Source organism: Rhineura floridana, chromosome 6 (genome assembly GCF_030035675.1).
Source record: "Rhineura floridana isolate rRhiFlo1 chromosome 6, rRhiFlo1.hap2, whole genome shotgun sequence".
Lineage (NCBI taxonomy): Eukaryota > Metazoa > Chordata > Lepidosauria > Squamata > Rhineuridae > Rhineura > Rhineura floridana.
The window spans coordinates 21,151,629-21,177,826 of record NC_084485.1 but is presented as its reverse complement, the minus strand read 5'-3'; the positions used below and the strand labels follow the sequence as shown (position 1 = coordinate 21,177,826).

Sequence of the window (26,198 nt, the reverse complement as noted above, 5' to 3'; positions counted from 1 at the left end):
GCCACAGGAGGGATGAAGGGTGGGCCTGCTTCACAGGCCTGGCAGGGAATGGATGGACAGTGGCTTTCAGACTGAAAAAGGTTCCCCACCCCTGTTGTTAACCAGAGCTTGGAAGTAACTAGTTACAAATAACAAGTTACTTGTAATTTATTACTTTTTTGAGTAATAAGCAGGTAACTTTGTTACATTTTGCTGGTAATAGAACAAGTAGTAACTTCATTACGTTTGAGCTGTAATGTTAACATTTACAGTGTTACTTTTGGGCGTTACTTGGGGGGAGAAGTCTTCTGCTCCTCTGATTTGTAGATAAAAATCATGTGCTTCAAATTGGGCTTCTGTGCAGCGTCGCTCTTCCCTCGTGCTCTATGGGTGCTTAGGAGGCAACGAGGGAGGAGGTGGAGAGTGAAATGGGGTGGAGAAAACAATTGTTTAACAATGGACAGGAGTGGAGGGAGAAAAGAGCTGAAGGGCAAGGAGGCAGCAAAGAGGCATCGGCAAAATGGACAAGAAGAACTGGCTGCAGAGGTGAGAGATGATGATGATGTGTGTGTTTGATGCGCAAAGCGTGTGTGTGTGTGTGTGTGCGCGCGGTGCGCAAAGCTCCCTCTCTTAACAGCGGAGAGATGCAAGCAGAGCCAAAGTTTCAGGGTGGCAGGCACAAGTTGTAGCAGCAAGCTGCCAGGGTCCTAAAGACCTGCTGCTTTCTTTCCTGTCCTTCCTTTTCCTAACAAGCAGAATGCATCTTCGTCTTGTGAGGAAGATATTCCCTGGAAGCTCTTTTATGCAAATCCTTCTCCCCATGACAAATGCAAAGAGTTCCAAACAGGCACTTATTAAAAATGATTGTATAGCTGACTTACAGTACAATATATACAAGTCTACTCAGAAGTAAGTCTCTTCATGTTTAATGGAGCTTACTCCCAGGTAAATCAACTTGGGTATAGGATTGCACTAATTAGGCAACATAAGGACTGGGTGAAGCTGTACCAATTTGTGGGGGGGGGAGAGAAAAATACGATCTTTTATAGTACAAATGCATCAATCTGGTTAAGGCAAGTAAAATTTGATGCATGTAATACAAGGACTAACCTGCAATCCGGTACCTGTCTACTCAGAAGTAAGTCCCATTGGGTTTAATGGGACTTACTCTCAGGCAAGTGTGTATTGAGTACACACTTACCTGGGAGTAAGTCCCATTGAACCCAATAAAGCTTACTTCTGAGTAGACATGGATTGCAGCCTTAGTTTCCTTTTTCCCCATTTTAATTCTGCCTTCTGTATCTTCACAACAGCCCTATGAGGTAGGTTAGGCTGAGAGTTAGGGACTGGCCCAAGGCATTAAATAAGCAAAAACAATAATGAGTAAAAATTTAAAATGTGAAAATGTTCATGCTCAGAGTATTTTTGTCGCTCTCTGTCAAGGCTTCGTGTGTGGGTTTTTATGTCTACTGTCTCATAGCTTCTTTTTGCCTGAGAATGTTGTATTCCATACTGTTGCAGATGTTCGTTTTTTAAAAAAAATTGCCCAAATTCTGGTGTTTTTTTTTTTTACTTGAGTTCTTTGCATGGTTTAGGGGTGGCATTGCAGGAGATCAGGCTCTTATGGACAGCTGTGGGGCAGGTAGAAATTAAATGGAGTAAGCCTAGGGTTGCCAGGCTCAAGGCCTGAGACTGATCCTGTATCTTTAGGAGAAGAGAAAGTCAGCCAAGTGCAGGTGTTCTTGCAACACTGTAATGAGAAAACCACATGGTGGAATTCTCCCTTCTCCCTGCACAACTTTTAAAGATACAAAACACCTCTTGGTTGCCAGGCCTGGCCTCCAATAGGTCTTCTGTATCTTTAAAAGTTGTGCAGGGGGAAGGGAGAATTCCACCTTGTGGTTTTTCCCATTACAATGTTGCAAGTACACCTGCACTTGGCTGACTTTCTCTTCTCCTAAAGATACAGGATCAGTCTGAGGCCCTGCACCTGGCAGCTCTAAGTAAGCCTGTTTTTTATGGAAATACAATTATGGGGAAAGCTTCACCTGTTAACATTCTACCTGTCAGACATCTTATTGTGTGTGCCCCCTTCCCCAGATTTAGTTTGATTTGTGAATGCCATGACCATTGCCATTCCCCCATTTATCTTTGCAACAACCCTGTGAGGTAGCCTAGGCTGAGACAATATATGTACATAAGCAGCAGTTGGTAGTTGTAGTTTGTACAGCATTAATAAAGTATCGCCTCTGAAATGTATTCTGGTAGAGTCCAGTCCTATATATGTCTGCTCCAAATTAAGCCTCATTGAGTTAAATGGATAAGTATATAGGATTGCAGATCAATTTTTACCTCTGAAAGGAATGCACTCTCAGACATAGAATTTAAGAGACATACTTTTCTGGATGTGTTTGAAACAGATGGGTAGGTGGGAAGGGAGTTGGGTCTTCAACATAGTGCCCTCCAGATGTTGTTGGACTACAACTTCCATCAGTCTCACATAACATAATGACACTGAAGTTGGTTCCTAGTTCCCAGTTCAAAGTTCCCAGTTACAGTAACTCCAAGCTGAAGTTATGTCTCTGAACCCCAAAATATATGTTGGAGTACCCTGTATCATATATCGCTGTGATCTGGGGACTCTCCTCATCAAGAATAACAATAAATTTCTTCAGTCAAAATTATCAGGCTTCTGAAATGCTCATATATACATAATGATGTCATAAAATCATAAAAAATAACTAACTGGGTGTGCCCACCCATAGTCTGTTCTGGGCCAGGACAACTCATACACCCCAGGGAAGGGGAAGGTGTCCTCTACAAGATGCCAGTGCATCCTGCCTGGCCCAGAGCTTTTGCTGGGTGCAGGGCAGGGATAAGGGCATATATGCACAATCCAAAGTGACAAAAATATGCAGAAAACAATGAGAAATTGGGGGTGCCCACCCAAAAATCTGCACTGTGCCAGGCAGTAGTGTAGTGGCAAATTCAGAAGTGCAGGGTCCCTTCATGATAGTCTCAGCCACAGCCAGACCCCCTTCCCCCTTATTTTGCTCCTGGGTTGAGATTGAGGTCCTTGTTAATGCCTTCTCCCATAACACCTGATGTCCCTAGGAGACTATCAGTATGAAAGGGGAGAGTATTAGCTACTGAAAAGAGTCTTCTCAGTGGGTGACTCGCCTTCTTTCACTCTGATTGGCTCCAATCAGCAGGAAAGAACAAGGACGCATATTAGAAGACTCTTCTCAGTGACTAGCACACTCCCCTTTCATGCCAATCAGCTCATATGATGCTAGAGACATAGGGACCCTACTTCCCAAAAAGTAAGGGGTCTAGGACTCCCTGAGCCCCTGGACCACTACACCCCTGCTGCCAGGACAAATCATACATCCCAGGAAGGGGGAGGGTGGCCTGTACAAGATGTCAGTACTTCCCACCTGGCCTATAGTTTCTGCTGGCTGCAGGGCACTCACAAGGTCATCTGTGCAGAACTATAATAATGAAGAGTAAGTAGAGAGAAATAAGTAATTTGGGGTGACCACTCCAAAATCTGCTGTGGGCCATGAAACATCATTCACCTGAGCAACGGGGAGAGTGTCCTCAACGAGATGCCACTGCATCCTGCCTGGAATGGATTTTCTTGTGCACACACAAAACGGATACGTGCATCTATGCACAACAAGCAATGTAGAATGTATATAAGGAACTGCGTGTTCCCACCCCAAAACATGCTATGGGCACTACAAGTCATACATCCATGCATACAGGAGAGGGTTCCCACCCAGTTCAGAGCTTCTTTTGTATGTATGCTATAGACAAGGGCATATATGTATTAGAAAAATAGCAAATATGTAGAGGAAAGAAAATAAGAAACTGGAGTGTCCATCCTAGAAAATGATTTGGGGCACCACATATCATACTTCCATGCATCTGGGGAGCATGTACTATGAGATGCCACCCATGCATACTTTAGAGTGTCATCTATGAAATTACATCTTCAAGAAATCATTGTTTGTTGACCCTGCCACAAGTCCTTCTGTCACCAACTTCTATGGCTTTTAAAAATAATAATAATTGAGCTATAACAAAGTAAGTAACAGGGAAGACCAATACAATTTTTTAAAAAATCCACATAGATCATAAGCACCGGCCATAAGCACTGGCATAGCATAGAGGACACCCTATCATTTTCTGGGGTGTCTGATTTGTCTTGGCCCAGAGAAGAGTTTGTGATAAACACCCCCAGATATTTATTCTTTGCTTTGCTTTTTGTCTCTTTTGGTTGTGCATAGATGCCCTTATACACACCCTGAATCCAACAGAAACTTTGGGCTAAGTGGGAAGCATTGGCATCTTGTAGAAGATATCCTCCCCTTTCCTTGGGTGTATGATTTGTCCTGGCCCAGAGCAGATTTTTGGGCCATGTAACTGTAACTGTAATTTATTACTTTTTTCAAGTAATCTTCCAGGCTCTGTTGTTAACCCACCCACCTCAAAATCAGATAGTAAAAATCAGATAGACAGTGGTCTCCCTTTTGCCTTCAGCAGATCCCTTTCATGTTCCTTGTGATTGAATCCTACACAAAAATAGCAACAGACTAGACATGCCCACAGCTTCTCTAGTCCTTTTGGGTATCCAACGGGGCACACTAACAAGCTCCGCCCCCTTCAGTGTGTCAGTGTTTACCCAGTTTACTGCCCTCTATGAGTTTGAGGGTGAAGGTGTGAAGAGGGGGATCCTCCTCTATCCCTGGAGGTTCCCCATGCCATTTAGACAAACCTGCCCATGTTCCATTTGTTATGGAAATATACATATGCAGAGATACTCTGTGGTCTGAGCTGCGTGTGTACCAGTATGTGTATTTACCTAAGTAGCAGGCTTTTAACCTGCATTTAGATCACTGAGACTTAAGACTTAGTCAAATAAGAAAAGATACTTTATTTATAGAAATGCATAGTAGACAGGAAAGGCATACCTAGTTCTTCTAACTAGCTAACTAAGTTGGAGGCGCAATGCCCAGACTTGGCTATTGCCCTCACAGCTCAGGAGAGAGAGCAAAGACAAAGATGTCTCCTCTCTCCTCAGACAGTCGAAGAAGAGGACAAAGGAAGGAGGGGCAGGTCAGCTTCCCTGAGCATATCAGTTTTCAATGGAAGGAAGTTAGGTAGAGAACAGCATAGCTGGAGGACCCTAACTCTATCTTCCTTCTGCAATACAAACAAAAGAACCCAAACAGGCATTGCTCTTGGCCCACTTCCAACACCATTTATGATTTAGGTACCAAATATCTGAAAGACCTTTTCCTTCCCTACAGGTCCTCTCAGGTGTTGAGGTCAGCAGAGGGGGCCCTTTTGGTAGTTCCATTACTCTTGGAAGCTTGAGGGATGGTGGCCCGGAAGAGGGTATTTTTGGTGGTCACCCCTACGTTGTGGAACTCCCTCCCTACCGAGGTGCATCTGGAAACTTCATTGTACAGTTTTAGGTCAATGCTGAAGATGCATTTCTTTACCCTGGCCTTTGACACACCCAAGACGTGTATTTTTAGGACCCACCCTTTGTAATTTTAGCTTGTTCTTAATTGTTTTTAATGCTGTATTTTAAAATTCTTGTAATCCACCCTGGGACCTTTGGGTGAAGGACGAAATGATGATGATAATTTATGAAACAAGTATTTTTAGAGTTGGGTACATCCTCACCACAGACTTAAACTGGTTTAACAATCAATCTATCTTCCAAGGGAACTCTGGGAATTGTAGTTTTGTGAGGGGGAGTAGAATTGCCTAACAATTCCCAGCACCATTAACAAACTACAGTTCCCAGGACTCTTTGGGAGAAACAGTTCATAATTCATTCCCAGCTTTTTTAAGATCTACAGATCTTTCTAACAGCATGCTTAAAGGTTCATATAAACAACTAGATCAGATAATATAAACAGTAATACCTTGGAAGCTCCAGAATAAATTTGAGAGCCTAATGCAGCCTTTCCCAACCAGTGTGCCTCCAGATGTTGTTGGACCACAGTTCCCATCTTTCCTGGCCATTGGCAATGCTGGCTGAGGCTGATGGGAGTTGTGGTCCAACAGCATCTGGAGGCACACTGGTTGGGAAAGGCTGGCCTAATGCTTCAGGCATAGGAACCTAGGAAGTTGCCTTATGCTGAATCAGACCACTGGTCCATCTATAGCTCAGTACTGGCTACACGGACTAGCAGCAGCTCTCCAGGGTTTCAAGCAAGGGTCTCTCCCAGCCTTACCTGGAGATGCTGGGGATTAAACCAGGGACCTTCTCCATGAGAGGCAGATGCGCTACCACTGAGCTACAGCCCTTTTCCTAGACATGTCTGTCTATCCTGAGAGTCAACAGCACACCCAGTTAGCACATGCAGATTATTATGCACTTCCCCACTTTTATAGTGCAAAGACATGTTTTATATTTGAGTATCTAGAACAAATTTCTTTAAATATTTAACTACATGTCAAAATATTACATTTACAAATTCAAATAATAAAACATTTATCAGAAGCTTGAAAAATTTAGTGGCTGGATTATATAAATTTGAACAGAACTCGGGAACACCTTAATGTTAAAGGAAAGGTAATATGTGCAGGTAATCGTGGTAATATGTGGACAGGTTCATCTGAGCCACATCTATGCATTATTTTTTTAGTATATCTGATTTTAAAATAAAAGATGTACTTCTAATCAAGAAGGAGCATAAGTTCATTTTAAAGAAACAGGGAGTTACTTAGCAGAAAGAAGTGAGGAAATGTCTCTCTTCTAAATACCTTCCTCTGTGTTGTTTTTTTAATGGTCTTATTATGCTCCTTCTGCCTTACCTATGTATGAAAATTATGGCAATAAGTATTGAATAAGAACTCATCCATCAGGAACTGGGTTCCTACTGGATAATAAAGCCTCTCAAACTGCAAACTGGTTCAGCTAAAGGAGGGGCACTTCCAGGCTGTCACTATTTTGGGGTAGAATTGATTGATTGATTGATTGATTGATTGATTGATTTGATTTCTATCCTGCCCTTCCACCCAGCAGGAGCCCAGGGCAGCAAACAAAAGCACTAAAACACTTTAAAACATCATAAATTCAATCACATACTGTGAAATTCAGGTCTCACAATTATAGTGGATTGGGGATTTTTCACAACAAACCCACATCCCCTCCAAATCTTTTTGCTATAAGGAAAGTGATGAGAAAATTCACTTGGGAGTGTGGGATAACACTTGCTTTGATGCAATGTCTAGAGTCCTCTCAAACAAATCTGGTTGAATGCTCAATAAACAGGTCATCTGGAAGCACCTTAGGAGATGGTATGGCATAGTGGCCGAGAGATTGGTCTGCAGTCATATTAGGTCCTACCGTTAGATAGAGTGAAGAGACCACCTCAAGCGGCAGATGCTGAGGTGAGGTGGGGATTGCAGCAGCCCTAGTTCCAGCCCAGCAATAAGATAGAATGAGACAACTGTCTCAGGTACTGGGTGCAGGTGACAGTGAAATGGCACCCCTTCCCCCCCACATGTCATTATTGCTTGCTCAATGGGGTAAAGCTCTCTGCCACTGCCTCCACTTTCCTGCCTCACTCTGAGAAAAGGTCAAGGGGGTCCTTCTTCAGAGCCAGACATTCTGGATGAGGTGTCCATAACTTGGCAGAAGCAGCTTCATACCGTGAAACAAAATCAAGCTTGCATCAATTCATCTCCAATTAAAGGCTAACAAAATATGCTAACTTAAAACTTTTCTGCCTTCAATAGATCAATTAGAAATTGCAACCTGCATTGGGGACATCTCTTTTTGTTGTCAAATATTTCCTACCCCAAAGTACAGGGATGTAAGAACACATCAATGGGTTCTGACGTGTGTTCATCCCGTACAGTGCTGTGTCCATTCTGCAGCAGTCCAGCTTCTGACAAGACAATGCCATTCTTCTTGCTGCCCACTGTGAAGGAATTTTATGTAGTTAATTACAATATTGCACACCATTCATTTCAGTGCAAAGGAAATGCAATGCAAATGAGGTAAGGGGAGCCATCAATTATGTATCACTTACAGATGAAAAATAACAGCAAATTCCAAATGCATTTGCTGGATTCATTTCCATTCCGGACATGGGACCAATAAGTGAATATCAGCAATTATTTTCTACTCCTGTTTGTGTGGGAATTCTTTGACATCCCTACCCAAGTATAACTATCTCTATATGGATAATGACAACAGCTTCATCATGGTACAGTTGCTTTCTGATGTTTAACACTTGATATTTAAAGCTTTCAAGGGATGTCCCCTAAAAACCCAATGATGTCCATCACTGCTTGCAGTTATCCATATGGTGAATAACCTCATCATGAAACTAATAAAATATAGTTTGTTGTTAAGTTTATGAGAAATACATTGCTTCATTTTTACAGGAAATATTTAGATAGTATTCTGGAGTAAAACTGAAATTTCAACAATAATATATTTTCTGACATCTCCCGAGAAAAGAAATTACCATTCCCTTCCTCTAAAAGGATTTGGATGAAATAACATCTGTGTTGAGATTATTGTGAATATGTTAAACTGACAGCAAGCCTCTAAGGGGCACTGCTCATTAATGTTTCATGCATAAAATTAAAACTAGAAATATATTTTTTCAATCCATTTCGAATCATTTAAGCAATTCTCATGCAAAGAAACTATTGTGCTGCAATAATATATTTGGAAAGTAAAGTATGAAAGCCATTAAAATGTCTTAGACCTCCTGCTTTTCATCAAAAAGAAGAGAGAAAAGCATCTCTCTCCTGATTTGAAATGCATGCGGTATGAGACACGAAAAACTACTTTAGAATGTCATTAAGAGTTTGACTCTAACTCTTTGAAGCCATGAAATCAGAAGTTAAGTTTTCCAAAAGCATGTTTAAATCATGCTATTTCATTAATTAATTTATTTAGTTAGTTATTTACAGATTTATATCCCGCTCTAGTTCAGAGAATCCAAATTCAGAGCGGTGAACAAAGTAAAATAATTCATTAGTACAGAATCAAACGAAGTATAACAATAATTACTAAAAAGTCGGAGACATTTCCCTTTAACAATTAAAAGCTTGATAAAATAAAAAAGTTTTGGTCCGATGACGAAAGTCCATAAGGGAGGGAGAGAGCCGTATCTCAAGTGGTAGGCGACAGAAAAAGCTTGTTTTCTAACGGCCATTTGGCGGATGGTAAAAGTTGATGGAACCCTAAGGGTGTATTCGGCACTTGATCTAATGGGTTGATGGGTTTTAAATTTAAAGAGACGGTTCGCTAAATACGCCGGTGCTAATCCATGTAGGGCTTTAAACGTTAGAACCAGTAACTTAAACTGGTGTCGAAGTTCTATGGGGAGCCAGTGTAGATGATATAGAAGAGGCGTGGTATGGGTCCGAGGGCCAGTTCTTGTGATCATCCTTGCCGCTGCTCTTTGTACCAATTTGAGCGGTCGAAGCGATCTAATCTAGGTGTTGAAGCATTTGGTGGCAGGTGCAAGTTTTCCCAATTGCTAAGTAAAGACACCTAGCCGGAAATGCTGGGATTGTGCATCTTTTTTTCAAAACTTGGTGAGAGAATCTTATTTTTGATTCTATTCTACAGAGTAGTAGTTGGAACAATAATGGAAATCAGAATGACAAAACCATCAGCAGCCTAGGAAAATGGTGGTGTAAATTCTTATTTCCGTCCCAGCTTTAATATGTGAATGCCAACGATCCCAAAGGAATGTTGTGAATAGCAGAATTTACTGATGTATGTCCTCACTTGTCAGACCTTCTCTGGTAAATGCTGACAGTCTTTCATAGGTAATGTACCTCTTGAGGTTTTGGACATTCCCAAAATTCAGATGGGATAGTTGACATTCACCAAGTCTCAGACATTCACTGTTATGGTCACTTTGATTCCAGCAATGCTGTTGACAAGTATCTTGTGTAGTGTAATGGCTAAGAGACTATGCAATGAACCAGGATACTTCCTGTTTAACTCTATACCATTAATTCATTAGATGGCCTTATACAAGCCACTTTTCTCTTGGCCTCAGCTCCTCTCCAATATGAGGATCATGGTACTGACCTACCTTACAATTTGTAAGTGTTATTGAGTTAACAGATAGCACATGTTCAGAACACCTGAAAGACCATCTTGCACCTTATATACCCAGTCGATCACTGAGCTCTGCAGGTCAGGGCCTCCTGCAGATACCATCTTATCAGGAGGTTCATTCTGCACAATATAGGAAATGGACCTTTAGTGTGGTGGCACCTGCCCTATGGAATTCCCTCCCTTGAATATTAGGCAGGCGCCATCTCTACTATCTTTTCGGCACCTTTTGAAGACTTTCCTCTTTCAACAAGCCTTTTAAGTTGAAACCTATCCCAGTCTGTGTCCATGTTAGAATTGCTTGTTAATATGTCCTTTTTTTAATAATATGTTTTAACACTTTTAAAAAAAATGTTTTAAAGCTTTTTTTAAAAAAATGTTTTTAAAGCTTTTTTAAAAAAATGTTTTTAACGTTGTTTTGTTTTAATGTATTTTAATGTCTGTTTTTATGATGTTGTAAAGTGTTTTTAGTGTTTCTGTTTGCCGCCCTGGGCTGCTGCTGGGAGGAAGGGTGGGATATAAATCAAATAATAAATAAATAAACACTCAAAAGGAGTTCTACAAATGCCAAACATTATTAAGATAACATAATTACCATGAATGTGCCAACATAAAAACCTGCAAGTAGATGCCATTATTTGGTCCTGAAACACACTGTTGCCAGCTGTGTTGATGGACTACTCCTGCCCCTTTGAAGTAATCACTCCTCAAGATGGACTGTAGGGCTACTACCCATTTTAGTGGTGAGCAAATAACAGATAGGAGAGCTGTGTTACATGTAGGGATGGGTGAGAAATTCAACTCAGTTCACATTTAAAGCCAAATTTATCAAATCTGCACTTTCCGAAATGATATGAGAACTGAAACACAGCCATCCTTCAAAATTCACACTTACTCAAATTTTGCAATGCAGTTTGCCAAACAGTGTTGGCAAAACTGCATATTTTAAGGGAAAGTGTGCACAACAATGAATATATGGGTGAAAATGACATACAAAAATACATTATATGATGGGATATTGCTTGCAAAAATGTGTACATTAGTCAGAAATGCCTACAAAATTGTGTTTACTGGAAGAAATTTGCAAGAATATACTGGAAAATTTTTCATGAGGATTATTTGTTTAAAAAATTGCAAACTGCAGCAGACATGTGGAGAAGTGAATTTAAGACTTTGGCTGGTCTGTGACGGAAATAAATTTATTCATTCATTCAATTTAAGACTGGAAAAATGAGGAACTAAGAGAACCGAAATTGACAAATCCTTTCATCCCTAGTTAATATGGGATTTGCACCCTAGTAATGTAATGTAACGTAATGCATCATTAATATACCCAAGACACATCCATGGAGCAATATATATTGAATATTTATTTTATTTATTAAACGTATAACCTACCATATATTTTACCATATATGGAGCAAGAAATGCGAGATGTCTAAGCTGGATTTAGAAAGAGAAGAGGCACCAGAGATCATATTGCAAGCATACATTGGATAATGGAACAGATTAAGGAATTTCAGAAAGAAATCACCCTGTGCTTTATAGATTACAGCAAAGCCTTTGATTGTGTAGATCATGAAAAACTATGGAATGCTTTAAAAGAAATGGAGGTACCACAGCATCTGATTGTCCTGATCCACAACCTATACTCTGCACAAGAGGCTACTGTAAGGACAGAATATGGAGAAACCGATTAGTTCCCAATAGGAAAGGGTGTGAGACAGGGATGTATTTTATCACCCTAATATATAAGCAGAATGTATCATACGGAAAGCGGGATTGGACCAAGATGAAGGAGGTGTGAAAACTGGAGGGAGAAATATCAATAATTTAAGAAACGCAGATTATACCATACTTCTGGCAGAAACCAGTAATGAATTGAAACGAACGGTGATAAAAGTTAAAGAGGGAAGCACAAAAGCAGGACTACAGCTGAACATCAAGAAGGCTAAAGTAATGACAACAGAAAATTTATGTAACTTTAATGTTGACAATGAGGACATTGAACTTGTCAAGGATTATCAATACCTTGGCACAGTCATTAACCAAAATGGAGACAATAGTCAAGAAATCAGAAGAAGGCTAGGACTGGGGAGGGCAGCTATGAGAGAACTAAAAAAGGTCCTCAAATGCAAAGAAGTATCACTGAACACTAAAGACAGGATCATTCAGACCATGGTATTCCCAATCTCTATGTATGGATGTGAAAGTTGGACATCAAAAAAAGCAGCTAAGAGAAAAACCAACTCATTTGAAATGCGTTGGAAGAGAGCTTTACCATGGACTGCAAAAAAGACAAATAATTGGGTGTTAGAACAAATTAAACCACAACTATCACTAGAAGCTAAAATGATGAAACTGAGGTTATCATACTTTGGACACATCATGAGAAGACATGATTCATTAGAAAAGATAATAATGCTTGGAAAAACAGAAGGGAGTAGAAAAAGAAGAAGGCCAAACAAGACAAGAATTGATTCCATAAAGGAAGCCACAGACCTGAACTTACAAGATCTGAACAGGGTGGTTCAGGACAGATGCTCTTGGAGGTAACTGATTCATAGGATCACCATAGGTCGTAATGGACTTGAAGGCACATAACAACAACAACAGTAACAACAACCTACCTTCCTCCCAAAGGAACCCAGAGGAAATAACCAAAGTCCCAAATACAGGGAGGAAACAACAAAAGCCCTGGATTTGCAAAAGGAAAAGCATATGATCAATTATATTTCAGACTAACCATAAAAAAATTCACTATCTCTTGTAAGGGAAAGGACTTAAAGGGCAGCATGGCTTTGACAAATGAGGGATTGGGCAGGGGAAGGCTGGAAAAGACACAAGAAGAGCTACCACCAGTTGGAATAGATGAACCAACATCTTGCTAGGGAATAATAACCTTCCTATGAACAAATCAGAATGAATGCTCAATTAGGATTGGATATGGGACCTTCTAGATATCCTTTTTATTGTGCATTCATTATGATTTGTGCTCATGATGGAATCGGGACAGTTATACATGCCCACTTTCAATACTGTTTGTGCTTGCAATGGTTTCAGGGCAGACACACTGCTTCATTTCCAATCAGTGCATGTCCCATAATTTCCTACTGAAATCTTGTAACTTTTCACATTACAAATGTCCCGCTTTGTTGCACTATATAGTGCAAGAGTGCCCCTCCAGATGGCAATAATGTGGTAACATTGGGGATGCATTGGGAAACAACTAATAAAGTGGAATGATGGGTAGATGGTCCATAGAAATCCACCACTAATGCACTATTATTGTATCAATGATGCAAATTAGAATCACAAAACTATCATCAGCCAAGCAAAGTAGTGGCAAATCCTTATTTACTATTCCCAATATGAATATGTGAATGCCAACAAGCCCAGAGGATTGTTACAGAATATATCTGCCTGCTCCCCCAAAACCCACCAGTTTGTATGGGCCCTAAGTTCCATTGAAATTCAATGGGACTCAGTAAACCTGTTTATGATTGCACTATTACTGAGGTGGAATTCATATCCCAGTTTCAAATCTAGGTGGGATCAGCATGGTGGAAAGGAATGCTCTGTGCAGCCCAAGGATGTTTGCTGGATAGGGTGTTTGGCCCTCCTTCTAAGATGAGTTTTACATACCTAATATATACAGTACAGTATAGAGACAGCACTATTCATTTATAATGCCTGTCTTCCCAACACAATGCAAAGTTTTACTCCATATCAAAGGGAATAAAGACACTTCACTTCCCAGGAGCTGCCACTGAAACGCTGATTCCAGTTGTCTTCATTAAAAGGTCATTTTCCTCCCATACTATTTGGCAGCATATATTAAAGAGATAAAAGAAGGGCAGGAGCAGCAGAAATTAATTAAACAGGACAATGACAATGAATAAACTTTTGTAAATATTATTGGAACCTCAGCACAATGTGTAAGACCCTGTTCGTCATCAGGCGGTTTGAAATATTGTGGAACTATGGAATAACAATTGTATCACTTGTTTAAAAAAAGGTAAAGGTGTCCCCGCACTTACAGTGCGAATCATTTCCGACTCTTAGGGTGATGTCTTGCAACGTTTACTAGGCAGACCATATATATGGGGTGGGATTGCCAGTTTATTTATTTATTTATTATTTATTTCGTTAAATTTATATACCGCCCATAGCAAAATAGCTCTCAGGGAGGTGAACAACAAGAGTAAAATACAGTACATCGTAATGATAAAATCACAAAAACATATACTAGACACAAATAGGAAAACAAAACATCACTAAATTAAAGACAAAATACATTAAAAAAATTGAAAATTATAAAATTAAAAGATTAAAATGCCTGGGAGCATAAAAAGGTCTTTACCTGGCGCCGAAAAGATAGTAATGTAGGCGCCAGGCGTACCTCTTCAGGGAGGCTATTCCACAGCTCGGGGGCCACCACAGAAAAGGCCCTAGATCTAGTAACCACCCTCCAGGCTTCATGATGGGTTGGTACCCGGAGGAGGGCCTTAGATGCAGAACGAAGCAAGCGGGTAGGTTCATAGCGAGAGAGGCGTTCCACAAGGTATTGCAGTCCCGCGCCGTGTAAGGCTTTATAGGTCAAAACCAGCACCTTGAATCTGGCCCGGAAACAGATAGGTAGCCAGTGTAGACGAGCCAGAACAGACGTTATGTGCGAAGATCGACTGGTCCTCGTCAATAGTCTAGCTGCCGCGTACTGCACTAGCTGAAGCTTCCGGACTGTTTTCAAGGGCAGCCCTACGTAGAGCGCATTACAGTAATCCAATCTCGAAGTTACCAGAGCATGAACAACTGAGGCAAGGTCGTCACCATCCAAATAGGGGCGTAGTTGGGCTACCAAACGGAGATGGTAAAACGCATTCCGTGCCACCGAGGCCACTTGAGCCTCGAGAGACAAGGAAGGGTCAAAAAGAACCCCCAGACTACAAACCTGTTCTTTCAGGGGGAGTGTAACCCCATCCAGAACAGGATAAACATCCACCATCTGAGCGTGGAAGGCGTTCACCAACAGTGTCTCGGTCTTGTCTGGATTGAGTCTCAGTTTATTAGCTCTCATCCAGTCCATTATCGAGGTCAGGCAACGGTTCAGCACGTCAACAGACTCATTGATGCGTGTCATCAGCATAATGGCAACGCACTCCAAAACTCCTTATGACCTCACCCAGAGGCTTCATATAGATGTTAAAAAGCATGGGGGACAAAACCGAACCCTGAGGGACTCCACAATGGAGAGTCCAGGGCATCGAGTGATGTTCCCCAAGCACTACCTTCTGGCGACGATCCACGAAGTAGGAGCGGAACCACTGCCATGCAGTACCCCCAACTCCCAACTCCACGAGTCTCCCCAGAAGGATACCATGGTCGATGGCATCGAACGCCGCTGAGAGATCAAGGAGAATCAACAGAGTCACACTCCCCCTGTCTCGCTCCTGACAAAGGTCATCATACAGGGCGACCAAGGCTGTTTCGGCGCCAAAATCAGGCCTAAAACCGGATTGAAATGGATCTAGATAATCGGTTTCATCCAAGAGCGCCTGGAGCTGGCTGGCAACCACCCGCTCCAAAACCTTGCCCAAAAAAGGGACATTCGCCACCGGTCTATAGTTGTTCAAATTATCTGGGTCCAAGGAAGGTTTCTTTAAAATAGGTCTCACTACTGCCTCCTTGAGACTCCTAGGGACGAATCCCTCTCTCAAGGAGACATTAATCACTTCCTTGGCCGAGCCGGTGGTTCGAGCCCTGGTAGCTTTCACTAACCAAGATGGGCAAGGATCCAGGACAGACGTGGTCGCCCGAACCATTCCAAGCACCTTGTCCACTTCCTCGAGCTGCACCAACTGAAACTCATCCAATAATGAAGGACAAGGCCGTGCTCCGGAGACTTCGATGGAATCATCTGTCTTAACATCGGAGTCCAGGTCCCTGCGGATGCAAGCGATCTTATTTTGAAAGTGCCCAGCAATTTCGTTGCAGCGGGCTTCAGATGTTTCTATAGTACCATGATGGCCAGAGTGTAAAAGCCCATGCACAACTTTAAAAAGCTCCGCTGGGCGGCATAAAGATGACCTAATGGAGGCAGCAAAATAAAGCTTTTTTGCTGTCCTAACCGCTTGTATATACAGCTTATTGGTGGCACTTACCAAAGCATGATTGCATCCGTTGGGAGTTCGCCTCCATCGGCACTCCAGCCTCCTCCTCTCTTGTTTTATCGCTCTCAGCTCCGGGGTATACCACGGAGCCGTATGAGCTCTACACCGGAGAGGGCGCACGGGAGCGATCGTGTCAATAGCCTGGGTCATCTCCGTATTCCACAGTGCGACCAGGGCCTCAACAGAAGCACCAGTCTTATCAGCCGGAAAATCTCCCAGAGCCCTCTGAAAACCAACAGGATCCATCATACTCCGGGAGCGGACCAACTTAACAGGTCCTCCACCTTTGCAGAGGGAAAGAGTTACTCTAAGTCTAAATCTCAGCAAGCGGTGATCTGTCCATGACAATGGGGTAGATGAAAAACACCCCACCGCCAGATCACCATCTCCATGACCAGTGGCGAAGATCAAATCAAGAGTATGTCCCGACACATGCGTTGGGCCAGTAGAAAATTGAGACAGCCCCATGGTTGTCATGGAGGCAATGAAGTCCTGAGCCGCCCCAGATAAGACAGCCTCGGCATGGACGTTGAAATCCCCCAGTACCAAAAGTCTAGGGGATCTTAACAGCACCTCCGAGACTATCTCTGTCAGCTCAGCTAAGGAAGCTGTTGGGCAGCTAGGTGGACGGTACACCAACAGGATTCCTAATCTGTCTCCCTGGCCCAAGGTGGAGACACTCCAGACCAGTCGCCACCTGGACAGGGTGCCTGGTGAGAGGAAAAGAACTCCTATAGACCACAGCAACCCCCCCTCCCCGGCCCTCAGATCTACCACAGTGCTGAACCATATACCCGGGTGGGCAAAGCTGGGAAAGAGCAACTCCTCCCTGATCACCCACCCAGGTCTCGGTTATGCATGCCAGGTCGGCGCCCTCCTCCAGAATTAAATCATGGACAAGGGAGGTCTTATTATAAACCGACCTGGCATTCAAAAGCAGCACTTGGAGATCCTTCCCCGGCCTTTCTTTACCCCCCAGCACATGCCAGGTACTCATTTTACCGACCACGGATGGATGGAAGGCTGAGTGGACCTCGATCCCTTTTACCGGAGAGTCGACTTCCTCCTTCCATTGGAATCAAACTCCGGAAGTGAGCAGAGCTTTGGCTGCGTTACCGCCACTTACCACTCTGCGCCACGGAGGATCTTCATCACTTGTTTAGCTGTGAAAATTTGTCCTTTTTGGCTATAAATATTGTTGTGCACCTCCCCAATCTCCGAGCGGTGAGATTTCGAGGGGTCCCTGCACTCACCCAGGGTTTGGTTTCCTTGGGAAGAAGGTGAGTGGAGACTGTGGTGTCTTTAAGAAATTTGGTTTATTTATGTACACACATTCCAACCTGAGCTTAGGATGAAGGGGTTCAAGGCATCAGCAGTCCAATATCCAGCTTTACGTCGGGGTTACAGGAGGCACCCCAAAACCATGGTGCAGAGAGCCAGTCTCTCTACCTGCCTCCAGTTCTCAGCCTTTCTCAGACACAGCTAAAAAAACACAAGCCTCTCCTCGGCCCTGGGGGGGGGGGGACGCTCTTCTGAAGAGTTTCATAGACAAAAGGATCTCCCTGGCCCATTCACCAGTTGATGGGCACCTGATAGACCCATTAACCCACCTGGCCACTCTATTAGATTAACAAAAGAAACTCAACTGACCAGCAGAGCGGGTTTCTCACCCCCAGGTGCAGGATTCCAAATCAGAGGCTGGAAGCGGACTCATAGAAATCATCTATCTCAACCCCAAACTCATAACAATATATTATACTGTATATCAGAGGTAACAGTTGAAGGCACACCACAGCATCTAATCTTAAATCACACAAGCATTTCCAGAAATCTTCTTTCTGTTATACAGAACGCATAGTGCCTCTGACAGCAGAGGTAAAACACAGATCAGAAGCAGAAGATTTAAGATGGCTGAAGTGCTCCAGCAAGATGGATTAAGATACAGTACTTAGGATTTGTCTTAAATTAAAACACATACACACCCCAACCTGTGTTTACAATGCACTTTCAGCTAAATACAAACATTTTAAAGCTTAGCACCACTGGTGTGAGCTGGAGGTCTTAAGAGCATTAGAGCCCTGCTGGATTTGGCCAAAGGCCAGCATTTGCCACCCAGATGCCTACAGGAAACCCACAAGCAAGACCTGAGTGCAACAGTGCTGTCCCCACTTGTGATTTCCAGTAATTGGTATTCAGAGGTGTACTGCCTTCAATAGTCAAGGCAGAACATAGACATTGTATTGAGTAGCCACTGATAGAGGGAGGAGAGACAGAGAGAGAGAGAGAGGACCATTTAAGTGAAAGAGACAGTTGGCTTCATTTGTTGTTGAAATGTTTTATAAAGCCACTGCAAGATGAAAAAAAATGTACTGGAAAGTTGACAGAAGGCCAAAAATATTAATAGACTAGAACACAGTGAACTTTTTGCATGCTGTAAATATTTTCTCAGACTCTCAAATATAGCCAGGAAGTATGTTCAGCATTTCTTTCCTAAATCATCTAGAATAAATGAATAACACACAGCCCATCCTCCCCTCCCAAAACCATTTTGTCAGCTATTGTTATTTGTTACATTTCAATACTGCTCTTCACTGACGAGTTTTAACAGCAGAATGAAGGTTACCAGCCGGGCACCCAAGAAAGCCTTCATTGGCACTCCCAGTAAGGGGCCCAGAATCTGCACTTTCATTTTTTTTCAAGAAAGGAAAGTCTGTAGTCCTCCTAGAAAGAAAGTTATGAAGCAAAACATGCAGATACCCTTTAAGCAACCTCTGTGAAAAGAGCCAGCCTGGCTGTTCTCATCTGTCAGTGTTCTTATCCAATGAGGGCAGATTGTGCTGTGGTTTTTAAGCAAGTTGTTTAGACACCAGGCAATAGGAATCCCTGTGTCCTCCTCCCCTTTAGTGCACTTTTCCTGCTTCTGTCTTATTTTCTAGTAGTCCTTGGAATCTCCGTAGTTTGCCTTCTTTTTCACCTAGCAACCAAGGCACATCTTTCCTGTGGTGGGTTCATCTGACATCAAGTACACCCCTAGAACAGGGGTTGCCACCTGTTTGGAACAGTGAGCACATTTCAAATTCTGAGAGAGTGCTGTGGAAGAAATGTTAAAGAACCCCCTCCGCAAATGGCAAATGAAAAATGTGAAAACTTAAGTATGTCTTCTTCTGTGCAAGAGCTGATCTCCAGACACTGGTTAAGAATGCATTATATTTAGAAGTAAGTTGCTTTGTGTTTAAATTCCATTATCCTGTAAGTGGGTGCAGAATGGTAGCTTAGGCTTTGGTTTTGGACTGGCATTGGGGAAAACAGGGTTCTTGTGTCTTTAACAGCTGTATCTCCACAATCGGAACCAGCAGGACATAGCTGACTTCCCCTGGTAAATATGAGGTTGTCTGGGGGGTGGGGGGGAGAGAGCAGCAATAACTGTACTCTCTCTAATGTTGTGCTATGCCACAAACCCAATGGCAACCATTTTGTGACTGGCAATCTCAGCACTCTCTCAAAAATTAGAAATGTGCCCCCTATCAAAAAAAAGGTTGGCAACCCCTGCAGTAGAACATCCATGTGATTTGATAAAGACTTATTTGAACATATGGCTGTCCACTGAGGTTCACCACTGAGCAAAGGATTTGAAACTGGGGTGTCTGTGACCAAGCCCAGCAACCACTGCTCTATACATTTCCCTTTCAGATATCAAATGTGAAACAGTAATGGAAAGATCTTGAAACCTGAAAAATGGTAAAAATCTGAAAGCATAAGTGTGTTTTTGCACATTGCACTAAAATGATTCTCCCCTGCATGCTGTAATGTGATTGTGAATTGCGTTAAGGATATAATCAAATGGAAAATGGCTTTCTTCCATTTTCTATAATATCCACAAATAGCACAAATCACTATACGTACAATCCTGTACTTTAAAATGGCAAACCTCATCTGCCAAAAAATTCCCCTTTACAGAAACCTTGCCTCTATTGCTTGGTTTTGACCATCCTCAATCTAGCAGTGTACACTATGTACAATATAGAAGCAATATCCATTAAAATAATATTACAAACTGAAACCAATAAAGGAACAGTACAAAACATATTAAATTGTATTAAAGCAAATAAAACAAGAGATTCAGGGGATTCGTACACATAAAATAGGATCCAATCATATGGGTCAGAAACAGCCTGAGCCAAAAGATAAGCCTTAACGAGATGTCTGAAGCAACTTTTGGTTGCTACTTCACATATGGCAGAGGGAAGGGTATGCCACAGAATAGGGGCAACAGCAGAAAATGCATGTTTTCAGGTCACCACCCTATGATATTCTGTAGTGTGAGGTGCCATGTGTCGGAATTCTATTGAGTTGCGTAGCGGAATGGAGCGTATTGAGCGAGCTTACGTGTGTGTGTTTGAATCTTTGCTAAGATTCTACCTTCCCTGCAAATTAGTCAGACAGAGACTTTAAGCTGTAAAATAAGAAACAACTACTTTATTCTGGAAGTACATGCTTGATAGGAAAGGGTTCTATATCTAGCTAACTAGCTATGTTGGAGCAGTCTGCACTGGTCGCAGTGCAGCTCTCATGCTGGTTGAGAGGGAGAGACAAAGGAAAGATGTCTGCTCCCATCTCGAGAGAAAGAAAACACAGAGAAAGGCGGGAAGGAACTGGGATCAACATTCCTTTGCTTATCAGCCTAGCAGGAAGGGGAGAGATGGCAGAGGATCAAAGGGATAGGTATAGCCTCAACCAGCAAGAGGTCTAGCTCTCTAGCTACCCTTATTAACCGCATGCAGCCTCAACCCACCAAGTTGGAGTTGAACCTCATACATTCCAACACCATGAATAACCTTTCCCCAGAAGATCTACATGATCTAACAAGTCTAAGCCATGAGTAGACATATTGAGCCTGCACACCAAATCCACCAAATGGATAGATATATTTATATATTTATAATATTTAAGGCATTTATACTCCTCTATTTATCCAAAAAAGCCCTCAGAGAGGCTTACAAATATCAGCACTGTTCCTGCCCTCCAGCTCACAATCTAAAAAGACATGACACATGAGGAAAATGGAAGAGGAAGGAGAGGGAAAAGCAAGCTCAAGCAAAGGTTCTTAAAGTTACAGTTCTTGTAACATAGCTTTACAGTTCTCTTTATGCAGATTCTGTCTAGAATAGCCTTTCCCAACTAGTGGGCCACCAGATGTTGTTGGACCACAATTTCCATCAGCTTCAGCCAGCATTGCCAATGGTCAGGAAAGATGGGGATTGTGGTCCAACAACATCTGGTGGCCCACTAGTTGGGAAAGGCTGGTCTAGAAGAACAGCAGCTCCTGGGTGATGTCAGTGATGGCTCTCATTAAGAGTGGTCCCTTCCTATAAACACTCAGGGCAGTACAATATTTCAGAGACGAGGTCAGGTCTCCTGCTCCCCTGGTGCATTCACTATAGCTGCCCAATTTCCCTGCTTTTTAAAGTTTGATAGAAATATAGGTACGTTCTTAAACCGCAGGGTTTTTTGCCTATTAGTGAATTTCTCTGCTTTTTAATCTGGGAGGTAAGAAATGGGATCTTGTGCAAGTTTGCTGAGAATGGATTGATCATTTGCATGCTTATTGAGTTCAGTGGGATTTACTCCCCTGCAATCATGCTTAGGATAGATGAAACTGACCACAGGGGATGAGGAGGGGAGGAGGAGGAGGACAGGGTTGCATTTTTATTGAGTTGAGTGGGATTGACTCCCATGCAATCATGTTTAGAATAAGTAAAACTGACCATGGAGAGGAAGGCCTGGAGTGGGCAGGGGAGGAGGAAGACGAAAGAGAGGAGAAGGAGGGAGGAGAAAGGGAGAGAAGGAGGGGAAAGGCAGATCTGATCATTTGCATGCTTATTGCGTTCAGTGGGATTTATTTCCATGCAATCATGGCTAGCATAGGTAAGACTGACCATAGGGGAGGAGAAGGGGGAAGGGAGAGTAGAGGGAAGGAGGAAGGGGGGAGAGGGGAGCAGAAGGAGGGGGAGGGGGAAAGAGGGGATTGGGGAGGGGTGAAGGAAGGGGGAGTGAAGGGGCAAAAGGGAGGTGATAGGAGGGAGGAAGAGAGGAGGGCAGGTTTGATCATTTGCATGCTTATTGAGTTCATTTGGATTTACTCCTGTGCTATCATGCTTGAAAATGAAACAGACTGCCCTCCAGTTGATTCCAACTTATGGTGACCCTATGAACAGGGTTTTCATGGTAAGCAGTATTCAGAGGGGGTTTACCATTGCCTTCCTCTGAGGTTGAGAGGCAGTGGCCCAAGATCACCCAGTGAGCTTCATGGCTGTGTGGGAATTCAAACCCTGGTCTCCCAGGTCGTAGTCCTAGGATAGGTAAAACTTACTGAGGGGGAGGGGGAGGACGAGGGAGGAGGGGAAGGGAGGGATGAAGGAAGGGGGAGGGAAGGGGCAAGAGGTAGGGGATAGGAGGGAGGAGAAGGGGGGACCAGGTTTAATCATTTGCATGCTTTTTGAGTTCAGTGGGAATCATGTGCAATCATGCTTAGGATAGGTGAAACTGATCTGGGGGAGTGGCAGGGAGGGGAGGAGGAGGACAGGGAGGGGGAGGGGATTAGATGGGTGGGCACTGGGCAGAAGGGAAGCCCCTTTCCTTTTCAAAAGAAAAAAATTGTGAACTTCCTTTTTCAGGGTTTCCCCCACTTTTTTATTCTATAGCAGGCACATGTAGCCTCCCACCCAAATTTAAACCAAAGCTGTCCCTGGCCACATCCACACCAGACTTTTATTTCACTTTAGAGAGGCATGGCTTCTCCCAAAGAATCCTGGGAAGTGTAGTTAGTGAAGGGTGCTGAGAGTTGCTAGGAGATGCCCTGTTCCCCTCGCAGAGCTTCAGTCAGAGCGGCTGACTGTTAAACCACTCTGGTCACTGGAGCTCTGTCAGGGGAATAGGAGTCTCCTCTCCTCCTATAACTGCCACCTTAGTAACAGCATTGTATATTAGCAGCTGATGAAGGCAGAAGCCGAAACATTTTGGTAATACAATAAAAACCTGTTTTCTTAATCATAATAATTATATATGGGTGTGTGTACACACACACACACACCCCAAATATTTAAAGCACATAACTTTCCCCAAAGAATCCTGGGAACTGTCGTTTGTTAAGGGTGCTCTACAGCTCTGTGAGGGGTAAACTACAGTTCCTAGGATACTTTGAGGGGGCAACCATGCGCTTTAAAGGTATGGTGTGTAGGCAGCCCAAGGTAATGTTCTATTTATTTCTTTAATGTATGCATACTAAAATTTCTGCCACTTTTCACACACACACACACACACAGAGAGAGAGAGAGAGAGAGAGAGAGAGAGTGGCTTACTGAACTTTTGAAAAAAATATTTGTGGGAATACAGGTAGAGAGAAACCTGAAAAGAGCTGAGGTGAGCTTCCTTCACAGGTGTGTTTCATACACTCTGGATGTCTTATGTATCTAGGATAGTTTAAAAACGTATTCTCTGCTGTGCTGTCCCATGGGCAGGACTTAAATCAAATTGGCTTACCTAACAGGACAGTGGATTTTCAGCAGAAATACACTCACTGTTCTGCTGGTTCCAGTGCGTCTCTACCTCTCTTCTGAAAACGGGGGCACATGACCCTAGTCAAAACCTGCCCCTTTTTACTGTAAAACCTGGTGGGAGCCGTTTAAGGTTCTTCAAAAAAAATTAGCTTCAAAGGCATGTTGCAACTGATTGGCAATTCCCCTCCTGGTGTGGGCTCATGGAAATGCTTTTCTCTGGCAAGTAGTGTGTTCACAGCCTTTGACTGAACAGCAGACGTTGACATTTATTAAGAGTAAAAACAGTCGGACAATGGAGCTAATTATCTAAAGGGTGGTGAGCTTTCTGTTGCTAAAGGCTTTCAAGCAAGAGGATGGACAGCTATCTGTTGGGGATGCTGGCTCGCTCTGGATGTCCTGCCCTGAGCTGGACTAGATGGCCTACAAATCACACGTGTGCATGCACACACACACACACACTGATGATGATTTATTAGAGTTATTAGTAGCTTGTTACCCAAAGGTCTCCAAGCAACTTTCAACACTGTTAAAAACAAAAACAAATATATCATACTATAAAACCAAGCAATAAAACATTAAAACAACACCCCTATGTAGCCACAACAAGCTTTGGCAGCATACTAATAACAGACAACAGCATCTCAGTCTATCAAATGCGCAGAAAAAAAAAAGGTAAGGCACCTATAGCACTTTTATCAAGATATGAACACCAGCACCTCCTTTTCACAAAAAAAAAGCATAGGGAACAGGTAATAATACAACCCCTCTTCTCCCCCTCTGCAAAAAAAACCCCCCAAAACACTCTCACACAGACAACCCAGCAGCCCCTAATTATCTGACTCATAGATGGGGCAAAAGCCTCATGCTTAAGAATGTAAGAAGAGCCTGGCTGCTGTATCTGGCCAAAGTCCTATGCAGCTCAGCATCCTGTCCTCACAGTGGGCATGCAGGGGCTCACAGGAAGCTTGCAAGCCGGACTTGCGTGCAACAGGGCTTTCCCCACTTGTGATTCCCAGCAACTTCCTTTCACTCGGCAGTGGCTGTTGGACCTGCATGTTCTTTGTGGCAGAAAGGAAGGAAATAAACTGCAATTCTTCCTCCTCTGGCCAATGGATGGGGCCAGCTTGGCCTCCTCTTGCCATGGCGCTCTTCCTGGGAGGCAGCAGGTCCCCTGGCTGGCAAAGTCAATGTGCTTCCCTTGTGCTCCCCTAGGGCTGCCCCATCTGCAAGGTGAGGGGAGAAATGTAGCTTCTAAAGCAGTGGTTCCTAACCTTTTTTGGGTCACGGACCCCTTTGTTATTGCATTGGGCGATTTTTTAATTTATATTTTTGCGCTTGGTTCACACAGACCCCCTGAATCTCATCCCTAGACCCATAGGAACATAGGAAACTGGCTTATACTAAGTCAGACCACAAAGTCCATCTAGCTCAGTGTTGTCTACACTGACCAGCAGCAGCTCTTTCCAGAATTTCAGGCAGGATTCTCTCCCAGCCTTACCTGGAGATGCCAGGGATTGAACGTGGGCCCTTCTGCGTGCAAAACCAAGGCTCTGCCACTGGGCAACGGCCCTTCCCCTAGGGGTCCATGGACCACAGGTTAAGAATGGCCTGTAAAGCTAGATCGAATGAAAATAAATAAATAAAAGCCTGTGTTGCTCTCCTTGAGGCAAGAGACGCTGGCCAGGTAACAATTCCTGTGTTACCTCCAGGAAACAAAGAGTTTTGCCGACCTTTGCAAAAAGTGTTGTGTAGTTGGGGAGAAGGAGGCCACCCAGGACACCTATACGTGCCCGCACAGGACAGGTTGCCTTCAGCGATGCTTATGTGGAGGGTAGCAGTGCTCGGCCAGCCATCCCTGATGCTGGACTCGCTTTCATCTAGAAAAGGGTGTCAGCTTCAGGGCTACGTTGGGTGGGTGTGCTCTGAACTGAGACCTCTGACAGGATACGGTGGTGGCCCGAGATGGCTGCGCGAACAATGAGGGACGGTCACTCTGCCCAGGTAGCAGGCACCCATCCGTCCGTCCATGCCCTGCCAGGCCTGTGAAGCAGGCCCGCCGTCCGTCCCTCCCGCGGCAATTCCTCAGCTGTCTCCTAGCAACGCGAAGCTGCCGCGCCAGCAGCAGCCGCCGCCGCAAGCGGGGGGCATTCGCTCAGTGAGGGCTCTCTCGCCTGCCTGGCTCGCTGGCTGGAGCCCGGCTGCAAGCAGCGCCCTTCCTCTACCCAGAGGGAGGTAGCCTGGGGAAGTGCCTGGGATGTCGCAGAAAAACAAACTCAACTTCGTGGCGGAAGATCAGATCTGGTAAATTCCTTACTTACCTAGCCTGGATTGGCCCCGCCCCGCCGTTCTACCCAGCGACCCTCGTCCCCACTGGAT

The 26,198-nt window shown here is 43.5% G+C and overlaps 1 protein-coding gene across 4 annotated transcripts in view; it reads left to right on the top strand.

Annotated features, from left to right (window-relative positions):
- The first annotated feature begins 440 nt into the window (after window positions 1–440).
- Window positions 441–26,198, top strand: part of CIMIP1 (ciliary microtubule inner protein 1) — a 49,357-nt gene continuing 23,599 nt past the window's right edge. For 3 of the 4 annotated variants that reach the window (XR_009763197.1, XM_061630265.1, XM_061630267.1), the window contains exon 1: window positions 26,015–26,123. Coding sequence is in view for 3 of the 4 variants with exons in the window: in XM_061630265.1 (XP_061486249.1) it covers window positions 26,077–26,123 (47 nt within the window). In the remaining variant the exon portion in view is untranslated. Of the gene's footprint in view, window positions 526–26,014; window positions 26,124–26,198 lie in introns of those variants that run through there. The other variant, XM_061630266.1, reaches the window with a different exon arrangement.